This window comes from Magnolia sinica, chromosome 2 (assembly GCF_029962835.1).
Source record: "Magnolia sinica isolate HGM2019 chromosome 2, MsV1, whole genome shotgun sequence".
Lineage (NCBI taxonomy): Eukaryota > Viridiplantae > Streptophyta > Magnoliopsida > Magnoliales > Magnoliaceae > Magnolia > Magnolia sinica.
The window spans coordinates 66196286-66220322 of record NC_080574.1 but is presented as its reverse complement, the minus strand read 5'-3'; the positions used below and the strand labels follow the sequence as shown (position 1 = coordinate 66220322).

At 43.2% G+C, this 24037-nt stretch overlaps 1 protein-coding gene across 1 annotated transcript; it reads left to right on the top strand.

Annotated features, from left to right (window-relative positions):
• Positions 1 to 3982: 3982 nt before the first annotated feature.
• On the top strand, positions 3983 to 9424 carry LOC131237170 (peroxidase 64-like). Its single transcript, XM_058234840.1, has 4 exons — positions 3983 to 4226; positions 6863 to 7051; positions 7358 to 7520; positions 8802 to 9424. The coding sequence occupies exons 1-4, from the start codon at positions 4023 to 4025 to the stop codon at positions 9194 to 9196; spliced, it is 951 nt and encodes a 316-aa protein (XP_058090823.1). The 5' UTR covers positions 3983 to 4022; the 3' UTR covers positions 9197 to 9424.
• The last annotated feature ends 14613 nt before the right edge of the window (positions 9425 to 24037 follow it).

Below are 24037 nucleotides of genomic sequence, written 5' to 3'. Positions count from 1 at the left end.
AGATACCAAAAATATTGGCTCTAGCATTGTGGGCACTTAGGATGTCCTTGGGTGAAAATCCCAGAACCTTTTTGGTACTAGGAGATGCTCTAACGTCTAGACCGAGTGGATACACGAGCGCCGGAGTGCCGAATACCAGTAGGCCGCGTCTCTCACTATGTTGTGGTCGGTTAGAAGGGGGTGTGGCCTTATCTGTCCGAGTGAGGGGGCTATGAGCTAGGCTGAGTTTAACCAGCTCGCAAATGAGTCCGTTATCGACGAGCCGGGTAGGTATCGGCAGACTACTGGTCAGGCGGATAGTGTGGTCTCTTCCACTTGCTTGGTTGTGCAACTAGGGAGGAGGCAGTCAGTGTGAAGTGTATTAGACCCCGGTGATATCTCAGAGAGAAACTGTACTGATATGTGTACTTGATGAGTACTGGTATGCTTGCTTTACATCTCACATATGACATTTGGCTACATAGGCCTCACATCGCATGGCCTTGGTATGGCCGATAGCATTCATGCCTTACATCAGATAGCTTTGGTACAGCTGATATCGTATGATTCATGATCTTGTCAGTATTTTCGCTTATTCCAATGATGTATGATTTATGGGCTTTAGCATTCATGGACTTACCGCATATTTTGCATTACTTTGATATTATACACTTGGCACTTGTCTTACACACACTTTCACCACCCTCTAAGCTTTCTATAAGCTTATGCATGATAGATGCATGCAAGTGGTGTTAGGTTGCAATAGCATTGAGCTTGGAGCATGCAGCGGTCTTCTGGAGCTTTAATTTTCGATTTATGTATTTCCCTTCCAGCATTGTACTCAAATGATTATATTAGTAGATATGTGATGATGATATTGCCTTTATGATTTGGGTTATGCTTGTGGTTATGCTCCATTACAAAAAAAATTCATACTGAAAATCCTCCTTGTAGGATCCCAGGATCGGAATCGGGCACGTGAGTACCGAGATCCGAGAATGGGGCACTACGGAGGCTGTCGGCGCCAGATTCGACGATCAGGAATTTTGTGAGCCCGTTTTCTGAGTTTGGGGCATGACAACTTGAACTTTCCATCTTGATCCATAGACGGACCACTACATAAGTTGTTTTATCCAAGCGAAATTTGACAAACAAAGGTGTGCTTTACAATATAGCACATACATAGGACAATGTGTTGGGGCAGAATTTCGGGTAATTCAGTTGTGACCGAGTGCCACCTTTGGTCTCACCAAAGATGACTATTGGTCCAACCGAAGACCACCTTCGGTGTAACCAAAAGTGCCCAAGTATGTCCATTGGCTTTCTTATCTAATTTGTTCTGACCAAACCTGAATTTAATATGACCGAAGATTAGCCGTTTCTACTCGTTTAATGACCGATGGAACTCGATTTCTTTATAAAGTAGATCCAATCTTCAAGCATTTTTTAGGGTCCAATTGAAGCTTGGGTGAATCTTCATTCATATCCCACATCTTAAACCTCATATTATATGAGATTTGATTCATCTTCTTGAGATTTACAACTAATCAAGATTTCAACCTCAATGTAGAAAATAAACTCAATATCCACCATTTTCTAGAGTTTAGATCTAACCTCTATAGGTATATCCTTCTCTCAATCCTCTATAAGACCCTTCTAGGTGAATCTCCAAGGCATTACAACTTTTTATCAGTTGTAGGAAATTCTACCCAACCTCTCGTCACCTTAGTCACTGTATCAGAGCATTGCATAAAAGGTATTTGATCTTAGAGCTGAAGCATTGGTAACACATCGGTATCATGATAGAGAGAGCAAAAAGGGAGCTGATCAAAGCATAGGAGAGCATCGATTAAGCAACCCAAGATGGCCTATCAATGGGGCTCAATTCTATAGGTAAGTGTTATTGAGTGAGTTCATACTCTCTTTTATTGTGTAGAATTGAGGGTAAGAGTTTGTGACCCAAATTTAATAGGTTCTTTTGTAGAGCCTAAGCTCTTGTGTAGGGCCGAATTAATCAGACATGGGTGTGTACATGTTAGTTTCTGTAGAAACCTCCAACGGGTGTAAATGTAAGTCATTGGACTAGTACTAAAGTTGTTAGTTAACCCATAGAAAACCAACTCAAGTCTCTTATGGGAGCCTCTGATGGGAGTGTACTTCAGTAAGTCCTTGTGTAGTATCGAGGTTCATGTCAGGCCTATAGAAAACCATGTAAAGTCTCTTACGAGAGCAGGTCCTTTTTGTAGGATTATAAAAGTTAGAGGTGAACCTGATTTAAAATCTTCAATAGTAAAATCCGGTACACTCATGGGTTGAGTGCATCCATCGGGCGTATAGTATGGAAATCGAACAACTATACATGTTTGTATTTGGGATTGTCTTTTGAGTACTTATTTAATAATGCTTATACGATAAATGCTTAATTATATGTTTGCACAATTAGATGGATGCTATGAGATGATATGTAGCACATCCTACCCACATTCATGTACACTATCATATTTATAGACTAGTTGTTTCATTACCATATCATTTGTAATCTGCGTGATTAAACTATCTAATGGCTTGGAAGTCTTATATTTGATTGTCGTACTTAGTTTAATTTATATATTAGTTTAAGTAGATAATTATGTTGAAAAGGCAAAAAAATTTATTAGTCCTAATCACATCCCCCTCTAAGATATAGCCATCATTCCTTAGCCCCGCAAAGTTTCTACGCACAGCATGTGGGCTCACCATGCACAATTTCATTATAAACTTCTCTAAGATAGCCATCTAGATGCTTCTTCACATGTTCAAGTGGTTACAGTAACTGCCTCAGCATCACTTTAGCCTTTCAAACTCTTTTTTTACACCTATCCTGATAACCGCTTCAGCACTACTTTTCTCTCGTTCAAGTTTTTCTTTCATTGAACGGCCATGTTGACATGTATTATCCAAACAATATTCGTTATTATTCCCTCAACATACTCGAAATATCCTTGCATATCCTTGCATATGTTGGATGTGCTATATATGTCTTGGGCAATGATACGTGTGCATGCTAATTTCCTAATTGGCTATTCCAATAACGATATTAATGCTATGGTAATCCGAGAAGTAACTAATTGATTGAACGGTCTCCAAAGATGAGCAGGATATGCACATGTTGATTATACAAATTGGGTTTTAGTTTGTCTGCTACGAAGTTTGCACACTATCTGTTCTGTTTAAAATTTTTCAGAATCGCGTACCGTATGAATTCGGATCCTCTTATTGCCACCACCAGAAAACTCATGCTTTCCGCATGATTGGTCCACATCATCATTAACGTTGCCGGCATTGCTGCATAAATTAAGTGTGATGATGTGGCACAATCAAATTCCTACAAACAAGAGTTTCTAGTCCGTGGCAAGAAGAGGATCAGGATTCGTACTGTATAAAGTAATATCTCAGTTTCTTTCCTACAAATACAATATATCATGTAAAAGGCTTAAGAAAACTCTACATGGTTTTCACCTTTTTATCAAGTGGTAGTGACTCATCCAGGCCCCATTGAGCATCGACCATACCCCAAACAGTACTGATGGGACAAGTTTAACCATACACGGATTGAATAGTTTGACGGTCTAGATTGACAATGCGGCTGCGATTAGGACAGTCCGGATTGATATTCAGATAAGACAACTGTGCAATTGACGAGTCACCACCATTTAAGAAAGGATGAAAGCAGCGGAAAATGGTCCCGTCGCATGCAGAATGAATCTTGTGTGGTTCGTCACCCCATGAAAAAGCATAATTGACCTAGTTTGCCACCTAATAAAGGCAGATGCTTCAACTACACTACTCCATTATCAACGTTCTTCTTCACCAAACGCTCTAACCTAACCACCATTTCGTCTCTCTCTATCAACTCTTATTATAAATACCCTTTTCCCTCCTTATTTTCAAACACAAGAAACTCTCTCTCTCTCTCTCACACAATATAAATACCCTTTCCTCCCTCATTTTCAAACATAAATAGAGAGATCTGAGAGAAACAAATACAAAAAACAATACATACAATGGCAGCATTTGTTGCACTACTGTGTTGCTGGCTCATCTTCTCCATTTCTTCCTTAGGTGATGCACTCAGCTTAAACTACTATGACCAGACATGCCCTCAGGCCGAGTCAACCATCACCAATGTTGTTAAGAAGGCCATCAATTCTGACAAGAAGGTTCCAGCAGCGTTGCTCCGTATGCATTTTCATGACTGTTTCATCAGGGTTCTCTCTCTCTCTCTCTCTCCTCTCTCTCTCTCTCTCTCTGATAAACACACACATCTTGCATATATGTGGAATATTCAAGCAATGTATCAAGTCGGCCCCAAGATGAGGATTACCTGGCCGAAATGTCAGGCCAATCAACCAACTCATCAGTTGGGCAGCACATGTGCAAGAAAAAATGGGATTAATGGTCCAAAAATAAAAAGTTCACCCAAGACTCCACTTCCAATACGTTACGGCCCACCGGATGACTTGACCACCTAATTCTTCGGCCAGGTTATCTATATAGTGGCGCCTTTTTTCTTTTTCTTTTTTAGTTTAAACATGCACACACACCAACACACTCAAGCCGTAGTGGGATTTCACCATACTCAACCCTTAGACCGGGTGTTGAAACTCTTTGGAGCCTATCTAATTAGTGCACAATGAAAGTCACGTGGACGGTTTTAAATGAGAGAAAGAAACGGAGAACTCTCTTTTCCTCAATGACTCAGCTCACTCTGACGTTGCCTTTCTTTCTGTCACTTCAGCTTAAGCCACTTCTTTTTTCTTTTTCTTTTTTTATACTTTACTTTCTTGTGAAAATTTCAGTTATTCTTGGCATGATAGTGAGGTGTGTCATTGCTATTATTGTAGCATGTACGAAAGGTGCTTTGGCATGTTCACCCATGGGTCAGAAATTTAGCCAAAAGAACAATATCAATGTGGACTTATCATACCATAAAATTCTTGCCAATAATTCCATATAGTAAAGTTTTTGCGAACCTAACCCTTACCAATTGTTTCCGTTTATTTGTTTTGAGTCCTTTTTTATCCTCTAAGTGGTGCCTACTAAAATGCACACAACTTCAGTATTTGTTGCTTTGGCAGAGATCGTTGAACCCTAATCAGGGAGAATGGCAGTGAGAGAGGGGCAACTGGCATTTAAAAGCACTTTTCAAAAATGAAATATGTGATTTCTCTAAAACCACGCTTGTAGGATAACACATGACAGACACCCATTTGTGGTCTATGATAGTACAGCTTGATCAGCTCTTATGTTTTTGCAAATACTTACAAGGTTGTTTACGCAAATATAAGAAGCCTAGTTTTTGTGAAATTGAAGTGATTCAAGGGACTACTTTGACGCAGGGAAGGACGTGATCAGTTCAATCACCGTCTTTCTTAGGGATAACTACTCTGAATCCATGGAGCTTCTATGGACTCTTCATAGAGATTCCTCGAATTCACGAGGGATGAAAACAGAAATAATTTCTAATAATTCAAAGATAATAATTTTTATTATTTAAAAAAAAAAAAGTGAAATTACAATCCTTTAAATAGTAAACTCAAACCTAGGACAAAGTTTTAGAATCAAACTCCAACTCAAACTCCCTAAAAACGTCACTTACTATAAATGGTAAACTTACTATTTATAGAAGGTCATGATTCCTACAAGACTTCATGGTTTTTGGCAAAAAAATAATAAGTATCCGGTTTGGCCTAACCAAGTTATTCTCCTAATTTTTCTAAGCCCTTTTTATGTTGGGCACGACTCTTAAAACTCAAAGGATCAAAAGTTAATTATGATTGAATTAAAACTTACTATTTATAATAAAAACAAAAATAAAAAGGACTTTCAACCGTTGATAGGATGGAATCTCGCAAATCCGACGTGGGCAACTCGGCATAATGGGGTTGGTTGGGTAAAGTAGCTTCTCCTACCCAAAATCATATATGATATGTCAAAAAACTCATTCTGGTTTGCAAGATACTGTTTTGAGGTTTTGACAATCATGATCACTTCCCTCTCCAATCAGCCCTTCTCTAGTCTATCTTAGCCATGTAAGTGTCTGCGACCTACTCTACATCATACTTGCACATAGGGGTGTACATCGGGCCGAACCGAGTCGAACTGGGCTCAACCCGGCCTGGCCTGGTCACTAGCCAAACCCAGCCCGAACTCGGCCCGGCCCAGTCACGAGGCCAACATGTCCAGCCCGACCTCAGCCCGGTCAGCAATCGGGCGAGTTCGAGCCAGTTTCGGACCTTACAACAAGTTCATGGGAAGAGCTTTGGCAAGTAATCCGTGTCCCATTATAAGGCCCTTGATCAACGGTTTAGATAGTTGAACTATAGACTCCACAAAAAATCTAACTAGTCAGGACATTATATATATATATATATATATATATATATATATATATATATATATATATATATATATATATATATATATATATATACGAGTTTCGAACCGAGACTGGGACCTGTTTGAACTCGGCCCAAACTCAATTTCGAGCTGAAGAAAATGGCTCGTCCCGAACCGAACTCAGTTCCAGGTCGAGCCGAGTCGAGCGAGTTAACTGGGCTAACGCGGTTCGTGTACAGCCCTACTTGCACATGCAATTCCAAATTTCAACTCTGCAATTTTCCTTGTGCATTGGATTTCTTAACTTCAACCTTGTAAAACAGCCTTCTCTTCATAGCCCAAATTTTGAAGAAAAAATTGACCCTCACTAAAGCTGCAATTTCGTGTTTAAAGGCCAAAAAAATTTAAAATAAAAAAAAAATTTAAAAAATTTTTTTTTTTTAAAAAAAAACAAACTTACTAGAAGATTAATGGCATCAATTTACCGTCATTTTCTATTTTGAAGGGTTGTGATGCATCCGTGCTGCTAAACTCAGTCGGGTCGAATACTGCGGAGAAAGATGGGCCACCTAACATCTCTCTGCATTCATTTTTCGTCATTGACGAGGCGAAGAAGGAAGTGGAAGCTATGTGCCCAGGAGTGGTCTCATGTGCAGATATATTAGCTATAGCTGCAAGGGATGCAGTGGCACTGGTAGGTCTTAAAATAAAATAAATAATAATAAATAAAAAGATAATTACCGAAAGCTACTCATCTTATACTTTGATGCCCAGATAAAACTTTAGGAAGTTTAACATTTATTTCCATAACCTACCAAGTTGGTTTTGAAAATATTTTCAATACCAGGTTTATTTTTGGCATTAAAGTAAAAATGATGTAGTTTTGGTAATATTACCAAATAATGAATTAAAAGGAAAAAATTATTCAAATGTCCCTCATAATTCATGCTGGTCGGACGCGTTTGTAACACCTTCTATTGAATTGTGTTGAAAATGATAGACAGGAGGCCCTTGTTGGGATGTACCAAAAGGAAGGAAAGATGGTAGAATTTCAAAAGCAAGTGAAACAAGACAAATGCCAGCTCCCACTTTCAACTTCTCTCAACTGATTCAAAGCTTCTCTCAAAGAGGCTTATCTGGAGCAGACTTAGTAGCCCTTTCAGGTAATAACTAACACACACACGCACACAAAGGTAATAACTAACACCCTCAATGCTCATACCCCGTACCTTGAAATACTAGTGTGTAAATAGGCGGGACAGGCCCATTGGGCGTTTAGCTTGGCCCACTTCAGCCAGACTTAGGCTGAATACTATATCAAGGCCCAGGTCTAAAATTAAGCCCATTTGACCAGCAGGCTGGTCTTGGGCTGCACTTAACAGCCCAGCAGCCCTGCCCAACTCCGGCCCATTTAGGATTTCAAGGGCATTTTAGCCATATATCATGCATGAAGGGGCACGGCAAATGATTAGCCTAGATCTTGTACAAAGGTAGGTGGCCTGCCTCAGGCTCAGGCCATGTATAATCATCACAGGACAGGCTCAGGACTGTTTGTTATGGCCCGTGACAAGTCCAAATAGGGCTCAGGCTTAAGTTTTGCTTTAAGGTCCAAGATTGGACAGACCTCAGAACAGCCCAAGCCTGGCCAGTAGATGGCTCTATTCAAATGATACATAGTAAGGATGTAAGTTGTCATTCATGGAATGGCCCAACCAGGGTTATGAACCCGAGCAGGGCTCAGGCTTAAGTTTTACTTTGACGTCGAAGATTGGACAGACCTCAGCACAGCCCAAGCCTGGCCAGTTGGTGGATCTATTCAAATTATTCATAGTAAGGATGCAAGTTAGCCTGGATGGCCTGCCCAATCTAGGTTGGGCCCAAGTTTTTTTCTGGGCTATATATTCGTTAGGGATCCACCATCTGAACTGGGGTGTCTGATTTCGTATCAGATTGGGCCCGAATTTAGAACAGCCTGACCCAGCCAGATTTATTGGATTTTGTGGGCGTGATTATACAACGTCAGTGGGCCAGAGCTGGACCTCACAAAATGAAATATTTTGGTAGACAGCCTGAAAAATCAACTCAGACTGGCCTGTTCACCAATCTAACCTGGATCCTTAGCTAGCGAGGCTGTACTGCACTTTGGTCCATTTAGCTGATGGTGTAGTGGACATCAACAAGCCTCAATAAGGCCTGTGCCCAGATTGCTTTGGACTAGATGTGAGCTGAACCTGAATGCCCGGTTTAATCACGTTATATATGGACTGGGCCCTAGCTGACAAAATCAAATTTTCGAATTGGGCTTTCCAAACCAAAACAAAATCTAGGCCCGAACCCACCAGAGATTTCAGCTCATGGGATGGGCCTAAACAAGCCTGATCGCCCTCCTTACTCCATGATCTTGGTACTAATTGCACCACATTGCCCTTTCAACCCAAATGCAGGTGGACACACACTTGGGTTCTCTCATTGCTCATCCTTCACGAGCCGGATCCACAACTTCGACTCGACCCACTACGTCGACCCTTCACTGAACCCGTCGTTCGCAGCAAGCCTTCAGAGTGTGTGCCCTGCCCATAACCAGGCAAAGAATGCAGGGTCCAACATGGACACATCGGCAGCCACTTTCGACAACACCTACTACAAGCTGCTCATCCAAGGAAAGAGTCTCTTCTCTTCAGACCAGGCTCTCATGACCACCGACCACACCAAGGAGCTGGTTTACAGGTTTGCCAGGTCCCATGAAGCTTTCAAAGATGCCTTTGTGAAGTCTATGATCAAGATGAGTAGCCTAACAGGTGGTCAGGAGGTGAGGCTGGATTGTAGGAAAGTCAGGTGAAGAGGCCCATGGGCCATGGCTCTTAGATTGTGGTCGATCTCAACCTAAGTGGGTGAGACAGATTTTCCATTACGTGGGTAGTAGCTTTTGGTTCTCTATCGTTTTGTTGTTTTGAACTGTGGTAAGGAATAACTAGTGTATTGTGCCATTTTGGCTGATGGGGTTTGTAGCCCACTAGATGTGAGGTTATTTAACGAAGTTATAAAATGTCCTTGTCTTAATTTCTAATATATTGTGCCAAACAGATGTGTGATTTCTAATATATTGGCTCTTAGAATGTTTGGTAGCGTGTCTCCGAAGCGAGTATAAAGGTCATCTAGTTGTTTAACTTTTGATCCATTGTTTGCTATGGCGTGTGGGCATGAATTCGTAGAAAATTCGGGCGGTGATGGGTGGTAACGGATTGAGTGTTGTGCCACACACCACTGACCTCCATGGTGTATGTTAACATCACCAAGTTTTGTGGACCCAACCATGATGTATGTGTTATATCCCCACTGACAATTTATTTTAAGAGATCATTTTTGGGCATGTATCCAAAAATGAGGCAGATCCTAATCTCAAGCAGACCACACCACAGAAAACAGTGTGGATTGAACATCTACCATTGAAAACTTGTTGATAGCCACAGAAGTTTTGGATCAATATGATATTTGTTTTTTCCATTCATCCAGGTTTGTTAGGTTGGATGACAAATAAATATAATAGTGGGCCCTAGGAAGGTTTCAACGGTGGGAATCTTTGTCCCCACTGCTTTATATGGTGTAATCCATTTGAGCTTTGGATCTGAGCTTATGACCTAAAATGATCTCGCCAAGTGACTGGACAGTATGGATATAACACATACATCATGGTAGGCCTCACAGAACTAGGTGATGTCAACACACCATACCATGCAATCCGCTTTCGTGAAGGGTGCGGCTGGGTTGGCCCATATGTCAAGTAGCCCAACCTCCCTTTGGGGCCTGCTCGAGCTAAGCTAAACGGATAACAGATCTGGCTTGAGCTAGAAATGTGGCCTATTTAAGTAAATGGGTCGGCTAGGGCTGACCCTTATAAATCTGACCCATATTGGCTGTCAATGGGCTGGGCAGGTGACCCAACCTGACCTGACTGGGAATCCGACGCAAAGATTATAAATATAGATACACATGCTATTTTTGTATCTGCGCATCCTTGAGCCGTTCTAAGCATACCTTGAGTGAGTCGGTCATTCCCCTAAAGCTCACTTGTAGCAGGACTCATTCTAGTCTCTTTTCCATGTAACCTTTCTAGATTCCAGCAATTGCACTCTGATTATCCACGTAGCCCTTTCTATACTATGGTAGCTTTCACTCTGATTTAAGTTGCTCCTTCCATAATTCAATCCAGAATGTGGTATTGGCTTTTATACTAATTATTAATGTCGATGCAGAGATTCGGTTAGCCTTCTTGAACCTTCGAGTACCTACACAATGAGCTGACAAATGAGACCCGTCTCGTACAGGAGACCTTCCGATACCTAAGTTAGACAAAAAATCTAGGTCTAGTGTAAACGAAGTTTTTAAGCTAGAGATTGTGCATACCTTTAACTATTGGAGATGCTCCTATTTATAGATGAGGAGAGGTGGTGGCTAGAGGAGATATCCTTACTTGGTAGGGATGTGTTGTAGTAGGATTCTGGTTCTGAACACGTGGGAGAATATCCTGAGATCCTTGGTGAAGATCTCGGGATCCCGAGTATGTCACAGACGTCCTCCGAGATCTTTGGAGAATATTTTAGGCGGATTTATCTTAGATAGGATCTGATTGTTCGGAACCAGTAGGAGGCCGAGGTGGGTTTATGCCAACCTAACTTAGTGATAGTATGCCAACCTAAGGTTATGCAAACCTGACTCCTTCAACGAGTACTCGAGCTTCTTTTGGCGTCGGGCAAATCAGTGGATCTTCCGACCTGCAGACAAGAGAATGAGCTCGACCTCATTCATTGCTCAATCTAGGGCTAGCAAGTTGGATTTTTAGTCTCATATGTCATTGTCCGATCTAGTGAAGTGCACTAAGTTCTGATCTGACCTTTTCTTATTAGTCAGTTCACTTTTCCCATAACAGTAAGCCCCCCTTACTTTAGAGTTCGCATGGCAGACTCGAGAAGTAGATTGGTCTCTGTCAAGTCGGACTGTCGCATATTTAGGCGTAAGATCTGCTTGTCATTAATATCAGATAAAGCGGCACGCGCAGGGATCGAGGTGTATCCGCAATCATAGTACAGCGCGCTCAAGGGTTTGCACACTGCTCGAGGTCATGTGCGTTGGCGAAACGCCTGCTCGGTTTCTGGCTTACGGGATGTCGATGCGTGGCGCCTTCCAGAGAGACAAGATGGTTGGTGAGTGGGGACGCTCCACATGTCCGAGGGGGCATTGAGGAGTCATTTACGACTACGCATTAAATGCGAGTATTGAGTGCTCACACGTGCAGATCTACTATAAAAGGGGATGCTCGAGCATCATCCAGGGCTATTTGCCCATTTTCCCTTCTATTGCGTTTGTCGTTCTTCTCTAGTGTCAGCAATTTCCGGTGAGATTTCAAGCTTTCTTCCTCAGTGAGCCTTGCACTCGTTCTTCGACCCCCCCCCCCCCTTATCTCTTTCTTTTTCTTTGGGTTTCTGGTAGCCTTCCTGCCTAGAAGATATGTCTGAATCACCTGATCAATGGGGAGGGGCGTTCCGTCGTGACAGTGGGGCAGATGATCTCCACCCTATGTCGAACCCACCGTCATCACTGGTGCTGATGAGCGACAGGGACTTCCAGGCATCCCATGAGTCGCAGATGGTGGAACAGTCATCGACCAAGCAGCTAGAGGATGCAGACAGGGCTGCCTTAGCGACCGAGGAGACCAGTGGGTCTTCGTCAAATGCGGAGGAGAAAGGAGCTGTAGGGTCCATACTGACGGAGACCGACCTGATGCGGATCAGTTTGAGGTATCACATTCTGAACTCCGTGATACTCCGAGCTCCCAAATAAGCCCCTGGAAGGCGAGGTGGTCATTTACCAAGTCGCCCTCCAATGTGTGTTGAGGATTCCTCCGCAAAGAATAGTGAGGAAAGTCCTCGCATATCTGGGGTTAGCTCCTGAATAGTTAATCCCTAATGCTTGGAGGGCGCTGGTGGGGTCATTCATTCTCTAGTTCGAGCTTGACCAGCCTAAGCTGACCATGAATGAGTTTCTCCACCTATACCAATTGAAATCCAACCATTTTCATAAGGGTTGGTACTATTTTGTTGCTTGGCCGAGGACTGGTAAGGCCATGGTCACAGACGTCCCAATCTCAAATAAGAACTAAAAGAGCAAGTGATTCTAGGTGTAGGGGGATTAGGAGGCGTCAAAAACTTTCGAGCTGCGTTCTTCGGTTTCGACTTCCTTCGCCAAACCAAGTCAGTATATCCGAACTGCTTTTCCTTCATTTATTTTGTTTTGTCTCTCTGACTGTGGTCTTCCTTGGCAATTCTGCCTAAGTATATCGCATGAGTGAGCGTGGAGGAGCGAGATCGAATTGCCTAAGCTCGGTTGTAGACGTCGAGCTGAGATCTTGGAAGCATTTGATCACGCCCAATTTTCTACTCAAATCAGATCTTGACTTATTCTTAATATGTACATCTTTTCAGGATATATCTGAAGATCTTTTTCGCCCTTATGCATTTACTGACTACTATTTTTTGTCATGTAGAGATGCCCGATCAGAGCCGGTCCAAGCAAAAGGCTCCTTCCACAGCTGAGCTAGCCTAGAAGAAGCCTGACCATGCTTTGAGGAAAAAGGCAGTTGTTAACTCTGTTGTTGTTTCTATTGTTGCTCCTTCAGACCATCCGGTGATCTCTAGAGGTGTCAAGGTCGTCATAGGGGCGGCCTTTCCTGCTAAGGCCCTGGTCCTTGAGGCGCGGACAACCTCTAGTTGTGAGGTCCAACCTTTCTCACCTCAGCTAGGCAGTTTGGCTGAGGGCCGGGGCAATGAAGCTCGGGCCTACCTCAAGTCAGCAACTTCCACGACGGAGAGCCTTATGCCCTAGATAGCTCGACATGTTCTTGATGTTGAGTTCACTAGGGTGATAAATATGGGTCTTTTCTACAAGGTAAGTCATTTTTCTCCTCAGTGGTCGTCTCTCTTTACTTAATAACTCTCGAGTCTTCTGCTTGTGGGTTTATTTTCAGTTTGCCCCTTCCCACGTGAATGTCTATCGTGAGATACTACGTAGCAAGACAGAGTGCAAGGAGGTGGAGGCGACCTTATTACAAAAAAGCATTGAATCTGAGCAACTCCACTCCAAGAACTCTGCTTTAAAGGCCCAAGCGAAGGGGTCGAGAACTGAGATAGATGGGGCAAAGGCGCTTCTCAATGAGGCTCTGAAGAAGGGTGCTCGGTAGAAGTTCGAGCTGGGGGAGCTGAGGCACAGCCACAGCATGAAGATGAAGGAGGCCCAGGTAGCCATCTTGAAGGCTAAGGAGACGACCGTGGAGTTGAAGGCCTCCAAAGTGTGGGAGGAAGAGAGGGACGCTCTCTATAATACTGGGTACAACAAGTGCCTAGAAGACGTTAGGGAGGTGTACCCCGAGCTCAACTTGTCCGCTTTTGAGGTCAGTCCTTCTGAAGACCCCACCTTGTCAGGAGCTGAAGTCTTCCCTTCTAAGCAGCCACTCCCAACGGAGCTTTGAACTTTATGTATTTCTGCTTTCATTATGTACTCATTTTATTATATATATGAAAATGAGTTTTTTGTTGCAATGGTTGATGTGCTTGAGTTTTCTAAGTAGACTAATCAATTGATCCATCGTTAGTTCGTAGGTTGGCCCTTTTGGGTCGTGCCTGGTCTTAAGTATGAGCCTTTCTTGTAGACCGTGTAGTCTTGATGGCATTATTTAGCTAGTAGCCCGACCTCTTCTTTAAGAGTTAGGCGGCTAGTAAGGACTGTTTCTCCCTTGCACTAAGAGAAGTCCTCAATAGGCCTTGTAGATCAAGTTATTGTTAGCAGCGAGTGGAAAGTAAAATATCCTGACATCGGGATTTTTTTTATAAATTTTGAGGAAAACATGCGGGTCGGTTATTTCTAGATTTTAGGTAAGAGAACTGTAGATTTTGGCCCTAGACCTATTTGACTTTCACAGGTAGTAAATCTTCAGGTGCTCGGCATTCCATGGATGTGGTAGAGATAGGCCTTCCTTATCTTCAAACCGATAAGTCTCATATTGGGTAGTGCATGCCACTTTCTAGGGTCCTTCCCAGTTCGGTCTTAGGACTCCCAACCATGTTCCTTGGTGTTTTGGAAGGTTCGGCAGAGGATCAAATCTTCAGCTCAGAACCTCCTCGTCCTTACTCTAGAATTGTCGAATTGGACGACCTATTATTGCTAAGTTGTGGCGCCCCAAACTCGAAAACTGGGTTCACAAAATTCTCGATCGCCGAATCCAGCATCAACAGCATCCATAGTACCCCATTCTCGGCCCCCAACACCCATATACTGGATTCTGATCTTGGGATCCTACAAGGAGGATTTTCAGCATGAATTTGTTCTTGTAAGAAGCATAACCCAGACACAAAAAACAACATCACCACATATCCACTATAATCAAAAAAATTTGAGTACAACGCATAAAGGGAAATATAAGATAGGTATCAAAAAATCCAGAAGCTCAGCTGCACGCTTCTGCCTCAGTGCTGCTACGTCCTAGCATCACCTGCAGGCAACGGTTGTGCATAAGCATATCGAAAGCTTAGAGGGTGGTGTAAGTGTTGCGCAATATATGTACCAAGTATGAAATATCAGAGTAATGCGGAATATGCTAGCAAGTCCATGAATACCGTCAGCCGTACCAAGGCTATGTGATGCAAGGCTTACATGGTCAGATGTCATATGCAACATGCAATACAAGCATGTCAGTCCTCAGCTGGATCCCTATATCAGTATAGTTCATGAGTACCATTAGTCGTACCAAGGTTATTCGATGCAAGGCCTACATGGCCAAGTGTCATATGCGAGATGCAACGCAAGTATGCCAGTCGTCAGCTGTATCCCCATATCATATAGTCCATGAGTACCATCAGTCATACTAAGGCTATGCGATACAAGACCTACATGGCCAAGTGTCATATGCAAGATGCAACGCAAGCATGCCAGACCTCAGCTAGATCCCCATATCAGTATAGTCTATGAGTACCATCAACCATACTAAGGCCATGCGATGCAAGGCCTACATGGCCAAGTGTTATATGCAAGATGCAATACAAGCATGTCAGTCCTCAGCTGCATCCTCATATCAGTATAGTCCATCACTGGAATATCACCGGGGTCTAGTACACTCCACAACGACTGCCCCTCCCATGCACACAGCCAAGTGAGGGTAAGAGACCTCACTACCCACCTGGCCAGTAGTCAACTGATATTTACCCGGCTCGTCAGTAGCGAACCCATTTTCGAGCTGGTCAAACTTAGCCTAGCTTTGTCCCTACCCCTTGGGTGGATAAGGCCACACCCCCTTCCAACCAACCACGGCATAGTGGGAGACGCGACCTACTGGTATTTGGTACTCGGGCACTCATGTATCAACTCGGTCTTGATGTTGGAGTATCCTCCTAGTACCATAAGGGTTATGGGACTTTCACTCAAGGACATCCTAAGTGCCCTAGTGCTAGAACCAAATATTTTCGGTGTCCAATCCTGTCATCCACGATATGCCTGTGGAGGTCATAGCCCTTATGTCGCTAGGGCGAACAGTAATCGTATCACACAAATATAGGATGCATGAGTCATACTATCCAGTCATGCATCAGTCCTGCGCATACCGCGCGCTCATGTGGGGTAACTCTATCTCTCAAGGAGTCCCATAAACAATCAACTCAATAACATATATTATGATCAATCACTCCTCATAACAAGCATGCAAATGATGCATATGGGCATGTATCATGATGGTCTACTAGGCATATCCAACGATGATGATGTAGTCTCCCACAATCAGTAGATGGCTTAGATGGCATGCTCATATTAAGAATGGGCCTCATGGGTAAGTCTAATGTATATAACAAGAGGAGTCAAGAGGATGGGCCTAAGTATAAAGAGTGGGCTTCCTCACCCTCTCCATCACGTAGTAAACTGGTCCTCCTATAGGGCCCAATAAGCACAGGTTGGGCTATATGGCTTGGACCAATCTACAAGGTACGGTGGAAGCACTATCAATAATGGGGGCCCAACGGTTTGGGTTAGCCCACTAAGAGAAGATGAGAATTGGCCTAACAATGGGCCTAGGGAGGTTTACAACGTGGACATTTAACCATCATTGCCTCCTAGAGTGTGGCCTGTCTTGAAATCCAACTTACAATGGGGCCCATGACCCTTACACTAGCTAGGAAATGAATGGGCAGCATACATATCGTCTCATACAATGAATGGGCAGCATACATATCATCTTATACATCATGACGGGCCTCAAGAAATGGCCCACAGTCTACATACATCAAGGTGGCTATATGGGGCAACCCATGGCCTAGAAAATTGGATGGATCAGTTACATATAGCACATCCATCATGGTGGGCCTCAAGGGGCGGCCCATACACTATAAAATAGCTGGGCAAGGAGTATAACACATACATCATAGTGGGCTTACACAACATCCCACAAAATCCAACATAATGGATGAACAGCACTTGCATCAAAGAGGGCTTTAAGGCTGGACGTCCAGAAATCTGGATAGCCTGGTCTTCATTCATACAAATGGAAGGTGGGCCTTACAAGGCACTAATGGGGCCCATGATCTTAGAAAAATTGATGTATAGTGTGTATGCATTACATCTTCACCCTGATGTGCCTCACAACCTCATAATATACAACTACATGCAGTAATATAGGGGCCTTGTTGGACGTCCAGCCCTCCCAACTACTTGGGCCTACTGGGCATCCAACAGATGAATAATTTGGATGAAACTCATAACTCATGGTGGCCCATATATATCATAGTGGGCCTCACCAGATGAAAGGCTTGAATACAACACATAAATCAGGGTGGGCCTGCTGCTAGACAAGTAGTCCAGCAGCGTCCCAATCCCAGCTGGACGATCCAAAGGGCCTGGATGGCCTGGGCAACACATAAGTAAGGTGGGCCTACGGCCATGGACGGCCAGCCCCTGGTGGACGCTAGGCCTGCCTGGGCATCCAGTAGATGGGTTGCTACCCTGGCATGTGACGTCCCTCAGATGGACACCCTAGATGCTACACATATATTTGATGTGGGTCTCGGTTAGGTGGGCCACAAAGGGGGTGAATGGAGAAGATAAAACACACACTTTAAAGGTGGACAGCTGCTGGACAGACATTCTAGCAGCGTCCTGACCCATCTGGGTGTTGGATCTACCTTTGGGTTGGGGCCAGGCCCTACTTAAACATAGAGAAATGAATGGACGGTTTGCATCTTCAAGTACACAGTAAGGTGGGGTCCACATGAGTGGCCCACCAACCAACCATCAAGCTGATATTTATTTGTCTCCCAACGTCCAGGCCTGCTGGACGGTGCCGGCATGCTGGACCGTCCAACCTTGCTAGGCCTACTCCAGCGTGGCCTCTCATGGCTGGGTGGTCTGTGCTTAACCACACATTAAGGTGGGGTCCACACGTTAGTGGACCACCCCACTACAATGAGAAAATCAAGTTGATATTTATGGTTTCACCCCATCTAGACGGTCAGCAAGTGGGCTTGGAATTTGGATAGTAGCATGGTGCTGCACATTACAGCCCACAAGATTGCTGGACGGTGTGGTTATCCATCACCTTCATCAAGGTAGGGTCCTCCTGGATGGGCCACACACATCAAACGAAGCTAATATTGGTGTTTACCCTTGCATGCAAAATAGGATAGCAAGGTGGGCCAGCCTGCGTCTAGAAATCCGGATAGCAGGACCGTCCCACCCTGCTGGACGGTTTGGATGTGCTGAGCACAACAGGTGGGCCATGACCATCAAGGAAAAATGGAGAGAGGGAGAGAGAGAGAGAGAGAGAGAGAGAGAGAGAGAGAGAGAGAGAGAGAGGGAAACGGCTAGAGGAGGGGCTCCGCCACTATGAGCCCCTCAAGATAATCAAAACCATACATGCAAGCCAAGGTGGGCCATTGGCCACACCTAGAGGTCAAGATAGGATCCTTACCATTGATTGGTGGGTCATACTTGCCCCATGCTAGAAAATATAGGAATTTATGTAAGAAAATGGAAAGAATCTAGCCCTAGAGTACACCCACCTCTCCTCTTCTTCTTCTTCTTCCCTTGAACTCTCAAACTTCTAAGGAATCCTTCAATGGTGGAGATGGGATTTAGATGGTTGGATTAGGAGGGATCTAGCTTGAAAGGAGCTAGAGTAATGGATCTCTCATGGACGTCCCATGCTCCTCTTGCTAGGAAAATGAGGAAGATGAGAGGGAAAGAGAGGGATGTATATGAGAGAAATGATTAGTTTGTAAGAGAATCATTACTTGTGTAAGGAAACATGACGTGCTTGTCATTATGACTAGCAAGCATGGGGAGGGCTAGGGTGATGTCACCCTAGGCTAGGTAGCCTAGGATGATGTCATCCTCATGATGGCTATAGGTAAAGAATCTACGTTATCTAGAATCTTATGTCCTAACAACATGCAGTCTGTGGCTAAGATTATGCACGGGCCATATCTCCTAATCTAGGCGTCGCATTGGCGCACGAGACTTGACGTTGGAACTGCGACGACGGCGCGGTCACAATGGCATAGGTCTCGAGCTGAGTTGACTCAAGTTTACAGGATACGACTTGAGGTCGCTTGCAAATGCTGTCTACAGGTCATGAGTCGCCGGAATTCGACTGGGAGGATCGCGGAATCCTACTGAACGACGAGATACTAGGACACGGGCCTTACATAAGCTACAACCCTAAGTTGGGCCTGTTCCCTTTTTTCCTCGAGTAGATAGATGTCCAACACCATTTATTTGCTATTTTGATCCTGGTTGTAGGAACGGGTCTAAGCGGTAGGGACTCCAATATCTTGTAGGATGATGGACTCGGCTCCAAAGGCTAGGGAGAAAGGAGTTTCTCCTATGGTTGTTCAGGCAGTGGTCCGATATGCCCAGAGGACATGAGGGAGCTTTTCGGTCCAAGCCCTATTAGCTTTTTCGAGCTTGGTTCAGAGATGGCTCTTGATGATCTTGTTGACCGCCTCGACTTGACTGTTGGCTTAGAGGTGTCGAGGTGACGAGTAGACGTTTCGAATTTCAAGGTTTTCACACATGCTTCAAAATCAATTATTATCGAACTACTTCCCATTGTCCAAAACGATCGTGTATAAAATCCCATACCGAAATATAATGCTTTTCTAGATGAAGTGGATAATTTTTCACTCGGTGAATGTGGCCAGAGGCTTAGCATCAGCCCATTTAGTGAAGTAATCTACCGCGATAACTGTGAATTTGGTCTGGCCTTTGCCAGTTTGCAGGGGGCCAATGATGTCTATTCCCCATTAAGCAAAGGGACATGGCCCGGTCATGGGGGTCAGCTGCTCAGGCGGCTGACGGGGTACTATTGTGAACCTCTAACATTTGTTGCACCTTTAGATATATTATTTGGCATCTTGTTAGATGGTAGGCCAAAAGTATCCTTGTCGAATGACTTTATGGGCAAGGGCACGGTTGTCGAAGTGGTTGCGCAGATACCTTCATGTATTTCTCTTAGAACGTACTCGGCCTCTTTAGGTCAGAGGCATCCGAGATAAGGTAGGGAAAATCCCTTTTTGTACAAAATGTTCCCGACCATAGCATACTGGGCCAACCTAGATAGGAGTCTGCAGGCATCGAGTCGGTCTTCGGGAAGTTTCCCTCCCTAAAGGTAGTCGATTATTGGGTTCATCCAGCACAATATCGAATTCATCGGGAGAATCGTAATCGAACCGAAATCGCTGATGCTCGGATTGGCAAGAAACTCGATTGGGATCGACTTTGGGATGTCATCTTCGACCGTTGTGGTCGACTTTGCTAGCGTATTTGCTTTGGAGTTCTCTGCCCTAGGGATCAGGACGATGTCACACTTGGGGAATTTGTTGATGAGTTCTCAGGCCCTTTGTAAATAGGCAATCATTCTCTCTTCCTTGGCCTAGTACTCGTTTGCAATTTGGTTGATGACTAGCTGTGAATCGCTATGGACTTTCAAGTTTTGGGCTCCCATTATCGTTGTTAACCTAAGTCCGGCGAGTAAGGCTTCGTATTCTACTGCGTTGTTCGATGTTTGAAATTCAAATCTTAAGGCATATTGTGTGCAGGTCTGATTAGGAGCCTTCAGGACTACCTCATCCCCACTGCCTTTAGAATTAGATGAGCCATCAACATACAGTGTCCAGAGTAGCAGGTCTGGCTCGGCCGCCTAACTTACAAGCTGATCGGTCTCGCTGCTGGGACTGGTTTCCATGTCATTTTTGCATGCAAGCTCAACAATAAAATCAACCACAGCTTGCCATTTTATGACCGTTCGGGGCTAATATTTAACATCAAACTCGCTAAGCTCGATCGCCCATTTCGTGAGTCTCCCCAACACTTCAAGTTTCTAAACTACCTAGCGAAGGGTTTTGTTGGTCGGGACTATTATAGTATGGGCCTGGAAGTAAGGTCAGAGGTAGCAAGATGAGACAACCAGAGCTAGAGTGAGCTTTTCGATGTCTGGATACATGGTCTCAGCTTGGGTCAGGGCTTTGCTGATATAATGCACTGTTAGTTGTTTCCCTTCTTGCTCCTGGATGAGGGTCGAGCTTACCGCTACTATTGAAACTGCTAATTATATCAGGAGTGGTTCTCCTCTCTTGGGCTTTGAAAGTAGCAGTGGTGAACCTAAGTACTGCTTAAGCCATTGAAAGGCTAGCTCGCAATCCTCGGTCCACTCTATCTTATATTTTCCTTTCAACTATTTGAAGAGGGGGAAACACTTATCGATGGCTCGGGAGACGAACCAGTTGAGGGAGGCTATTCTTCCTGTGAGGCACTAAGTTTCCTTTATCATCTTAGGCGAGCTCATGCTGAACAGAGCTTGGATTTTGTCGGGGTTTACTTCTATGCCCCTTTGTCTGACTAGAAAGTCGAGGAACTTTCCTGAGCGGACACTGGAAGGCGCATTTGCTTGGATTTAATTTCATCTGATATCTTCGTAGGATTGCGAACATCTCTTCGAGGTCAGTGACGTGGTCTGTAGATTTGATGTTTTTGATGAGCATGTCATTAACGTAGACTTTCATGGAGTATTTGATCTATTTAGCAAACATTTGGTTTACGAGTCATTGGTACATGCCCTAGCATTCTTCAACCCGAAGGGCATGAACTTATAGAAGTAGAGTCCATTGTCGGTGACAATGGTTATCTTCTGCTTGTTGTAGGGGTGCATGGTGATCTAATTGTATCCTGAGTAAGCATCCATGAAGCTTAGGAGTTTATTCCTAACAATGTTGTTGACTAGCTGGTCGATCCGTGGAAGAGAGACACTGTCCTTGGGGCAGGCTTTGTTTAGGTTGGTGTAATAAACACAGAGCTGCCACTTCCCATTGGACTTTTTCACCAAAATGACATTTTTGATCCAGTCGGGGTAGTATATTTCTTCAATGAAACCTACTTTGGGGAGTTTTCCGACCTCTTCACCGATTATTACATACCGTTCTGGCTCAAACGCTCTCGCTTCTGCCTTATTGGTCGGTGGTCAGGGTCGACATTCAACCTGTAGACTATTACCTTTGGATTGATGTCGGGCATGTCCTGATGGGACCAGTGTTGAGTGTTAAATATTGCATATTTTTCCCTATTTATATCTTGGTTTTATGAACATGATACTGCTTAATGTTATATTTAATACATGTTTGTGTTGCAAGGTGAACCTGAGAGCTTGGATTGAAAAGAATGTTAAAAGCATGGATTTAATGCTCAAGAATCACCAATTCAAAGATTGGATCTTATAAGACTAAGAATGAAGAATTCACTTGTCAAAATCCAAGAAAACCAAGTGAGGAATGAAAAAAATTGAAGACTTGAAGTGTAGAATAGGAATCCTAAAAATTCGTGTGCTTCGACCAGCCCTGGCTCTGCTTTGACTTGCCTTGGCTCTGGCTCGACTAGTCAAAGAAACTTCGGCTCGAACTTTAGCAACATTATCTTTTAAATTCGCGCGATCCTCGACCAGTTGATGAATTTCCTCGACTAGTCAAAGGTGGTGCTCGACCAGTCGAGGATGTCTCTCGACTAGTCGAAAGTTACCCAAATTTTACACGAACTGCATAAATTTGAGGCGGTTTCTAGACTTTTCCAATTCAGTAAGAAAGTTGGAGTTCCCCAACTATAAATAGGAGTTCCTAGGATGTTCCTAGGCATCTTCTAGGGTTTAAGGAGTAGAGCAAAAGGGTGGAGATCTACCGCCAAGAGTCTTTATTCTTCTTCCTTAGTTGTTTTTATATTTTTCTTAAGAGATTTTAATTCAATCATGTCTATGGTTGGCTAAACCTCTTAGCTAGGGCTAAGAGGTGAAGCTTGTAGCATGATTAGGATGTTTCCTTTGCTTTGATTCATGTTTTGTTGAACTCTCTAGATTCTAGTTTGATTATAAGGAATATTTTTAGTTTTTAATGGTTTGTGGTGACAAATTACAATAGATCTGTGATAGCTTTGAATATGTCTTTTTTTATTTTGAGATTGATGGATTGGTAAATCCTATCGTTTGCCATCGTCCCATGGGCATGGTTGGGTGACAGAATCCCTTCCAATCTTCCCAATTCTCCTCCTTTGAGGACTAAATCAAGAGAAGTTCAAAGATCTGACTGTCTCTTATTTTTCTAACTGGATAAGATAGGACTCTGATTCCAGTTAGATCTCTTGAATCATGCAAGGTAGCCTCCCAATTGCTACAAGTGGATCCTTGGCACCCTAGTTCCCACCTTTAAAATTACAAGTTTCAATTATAAATTCACAATTACTCTTTTAAATAATTTCAGATTTAGTTTTAGATCTTCTTCTAGTTCTAATTCTAGTTACTTTCAGAAATGTATGAGTTTAGTCCCTGTGGATTCGACCTCGGTCTTACCGAGATTATTACTACATCGCGACCCTACACTTGGGGTTGTGAACAATTTTTTGGCGCCGTTGCCGGGGATTATGACTACGTTTTTTTAGATAAATTAGTATTAGAATTAGGTTAAGATTAGGGTTAATTTGGGTTAGGATTTTTCTTATTTTCTGAACTTTTCTAATCTAGGGTTTTTTGGATTTTTTAAGTTTTTAGATTTTATTTTTATTTTTTTAGGATTCATCTTATTCTTCTTTCTTCCTCTAACATTGCTAACATAGTTTGATTGTTTTGATTTTGTAGGATTTTTAAGTCTAGTTCTTCTCTTCTGGTAACTTCTTCCCTCTACTTACCTTCCATATTGCTGTAGAAATATATTTTTTAAGGAATATATTCAGAATTAAGGTTTCACTATGTACACGTAAGAATGTGCACGTAAGTATGTTAATTTACTTCTAGAAGATGAGAGATATCAGGAAGAGTTGTTAGACGATTATGTTAGGAAACAACCTTTGTCTCAAAATTTTACTCAAGAATTATATCCAAGAATTAAAAAAGAGCTATTAGGCTTTGATACCACTTGAAAAGGCCTAGCTATATGTCCTAGAGGGGGGGTGAATAGGACAATGCCAAATAAAACTTATAACAGCGGAATTAAAAAGAATATGATAGCTAAAATAAATCACAGTGTAAGAAAGTAAAATAACCTCAAAATTCAGATCTTGAGAGGTTGATACAAATGTTGTTCCAAGGACAACCTTACACCAAAAACCAGAGTTTATG